This window comes from Sinocyclocheilus grahami, unplaced genomic scaffold (assembly GCF_001515645.1).
Source record: "Sinocyclocheilus grahami isolate Dianchi unplaced genomic scaffold, SAMN03320097.WGS_v1.1 scaffold9978.1, whole genome shotgun sequence".
In the NCBI taxonomy this organism is placed as follows: Eukaryota; Metazoa; Chordata; class Actinopteri; order Cypriniformes; family Cyprinidae; genus Sinocyclocheilus; species Sinocyclocheilus grahami.
The window spans coordinates 2,501-4,325 of record NW_015512965.1 but is presented as its reverse complement, the minus strand read 5'-3'; the positions used below and the strand labels follow the sequence as shown (position 1 = coordinate 4,325).

Here is a 1,825-nt window from a genome sequence, read left to right as displayed (position 1 = left end):
CAAATTTTATGCTTCACCTAAAAGAAAACACATGCTCTCAAAGAGGTTTAATTTCCTGTTTGGGGCATTGTGTCTCAGCCAGTTATGTTAATTACACACAGTTCCATATTTGGCTCTAGCTCTGTGGCTAGTGTGCCGTCCAAATGTCCACTGTCCAATTTCACATCTTTATGCTTCTAAGAAACATGATTTGAACAGAAATCTCTAATGAAATGTTTTATATCGTCTAATTGTTTTGGCCAACATCAAAAAGCTGCATTAGTTCTATCATCAGTAGAATTTACATTTAGAGCATCCATTAATGCTATCTTTACAAAAAGATAAACTAATTGAAGTTGAAATAATTAATTGCACATTATAACACACCTCCTCCGATGCTTACACAAGCAAAATCTAGGACTTTCCTTTCAAATCAAACTGTCCTGGTACCATGCTACAGGGGTGATATGGTCATACCATGGTATTTTGATCTATACCATGGTATTTCAAAAATATCATGGTGCTATTATGGTGAATGTCTAACACTTTTACTTTTTGGCACTTTTGTGTTATATCACACAAGCTATTAATTAGATGCCAGTACATACGTAATACATATACATTTCAAGTTCATGAGACTGTTGCTAGCTATTACGATTAAAATTTTTTCCCCAATTTCAATTAAAATACAAAATTCATTATCTTATACAAAGACAGAAAATGAGAAAGTATACGGAAAATACAAGGAAGTGGCGTTTAAAATATCTCAATACTCAACTATAGAAAAACCATGAACCCCCACACCCACCACCCACTTCCTTATTGCATCACCATCACATAAAGTACAAATAAATGAAAAATATTACCTGCTCATCTCAGTCATAGAGCTGATTTTGTTTTGTGCAGGTGGAGGCGAAGTGTCTGGTTCTGGTTTTGCGGTTGCAGTCAATCTCTTGGTCCGCCTGCTCTCCTCTCCAGTTTGAGTCCAGTCTGCAGTTTCTCCCACTTTCTTTCTGGCCTGCATCGTGCATCAGAAGACACAGCCTTATTAAATTACTATTGTTGGTAGTGTAACTTCCCCAAGGCCAAACCTTTGACATCAGCTGGTGAGCTTGAATAAGAGGGTGTGTATAGAAGTTCGAAAGATACGTGTAGAGTTGTCTTTCCGCAAACATGCATTGGTTACTTATTGCTAGCACAGCACTTTTTTCTCTATTTTCTTACTCTTTTCTTTGTGTAGTGAGGGTCTGTGGAGCCTCGGGAGGTGGGGGCCACTGGCAAATATGACACCCTCCAAACAGTTGCAGGTAGCTTCGAGACATTTAACTCTTTCTTTTCGATGGACATATCTCATCTCCATTCTTCATGACTTTGAGGGATCTTTTACACCCTGTTAAACTAGGCCGCCCCCTCAGGTAATGCACATCATCTGGCTGTCCTTTTACACTTATGGAGACCCGTCCCAACCCGTGAAAGGTAGAATTAAGCTGGAATGCAAAAACTGGTGAAAGGTACAGTGATGTTAGAGAGTTAATCCTGCACTCTTACCATATCCCAGCAGGTCCCTCTCTCTCCTTAAGTTGCACATAGCTTCACAATGAATGAAAAGGCAGTGGGTAGTAACCAGGCAACATCTGTTTCAACATCTGGATCCTATTGTAGACATTTCAAGATGTAGAAGAGGAAAGTAAGATATAGAAGGTCTTTGAATTGGGCAGGGCACTTATTAAAGTCCCATTGCGCAACTGAAAAGGAGCAAATCTTTATCCTGTTGAAAGGATGCTATTGTCTGGAATAAAAGAGGATTCATGATGTCTGTTCTTAAAGGAATAGTTCACCCAAAAAT

The 1,825-nt window shown here is 38.9% G+C and overlaps 1 protein-coding gene across 1 annotated transcript in view; it reads right to left on the bottom strand.

Annotated features, from left to right (window-relative positions):
• LOC107578379 (keratocan-like) overlaps positions 1–1,098 on the bottom strand; it is a gene marked incomplete at its 3' end in the record, with an annotated part of 4,573 nt that extends 3,475 nt beyond the window's left edge. The window contains exon 1 of the mRNA XM_016264341.1: positions 846–1,098. Coding sequence (XP_016119827.1) covers positions 846–1,003 — 158 coding nt within the window. The remainder of the gene's footprint in view (positions 1–845) is intronic.
• Between the last annotated feature and the right edge of the window lie 727 nt (positions 1,099–1,825).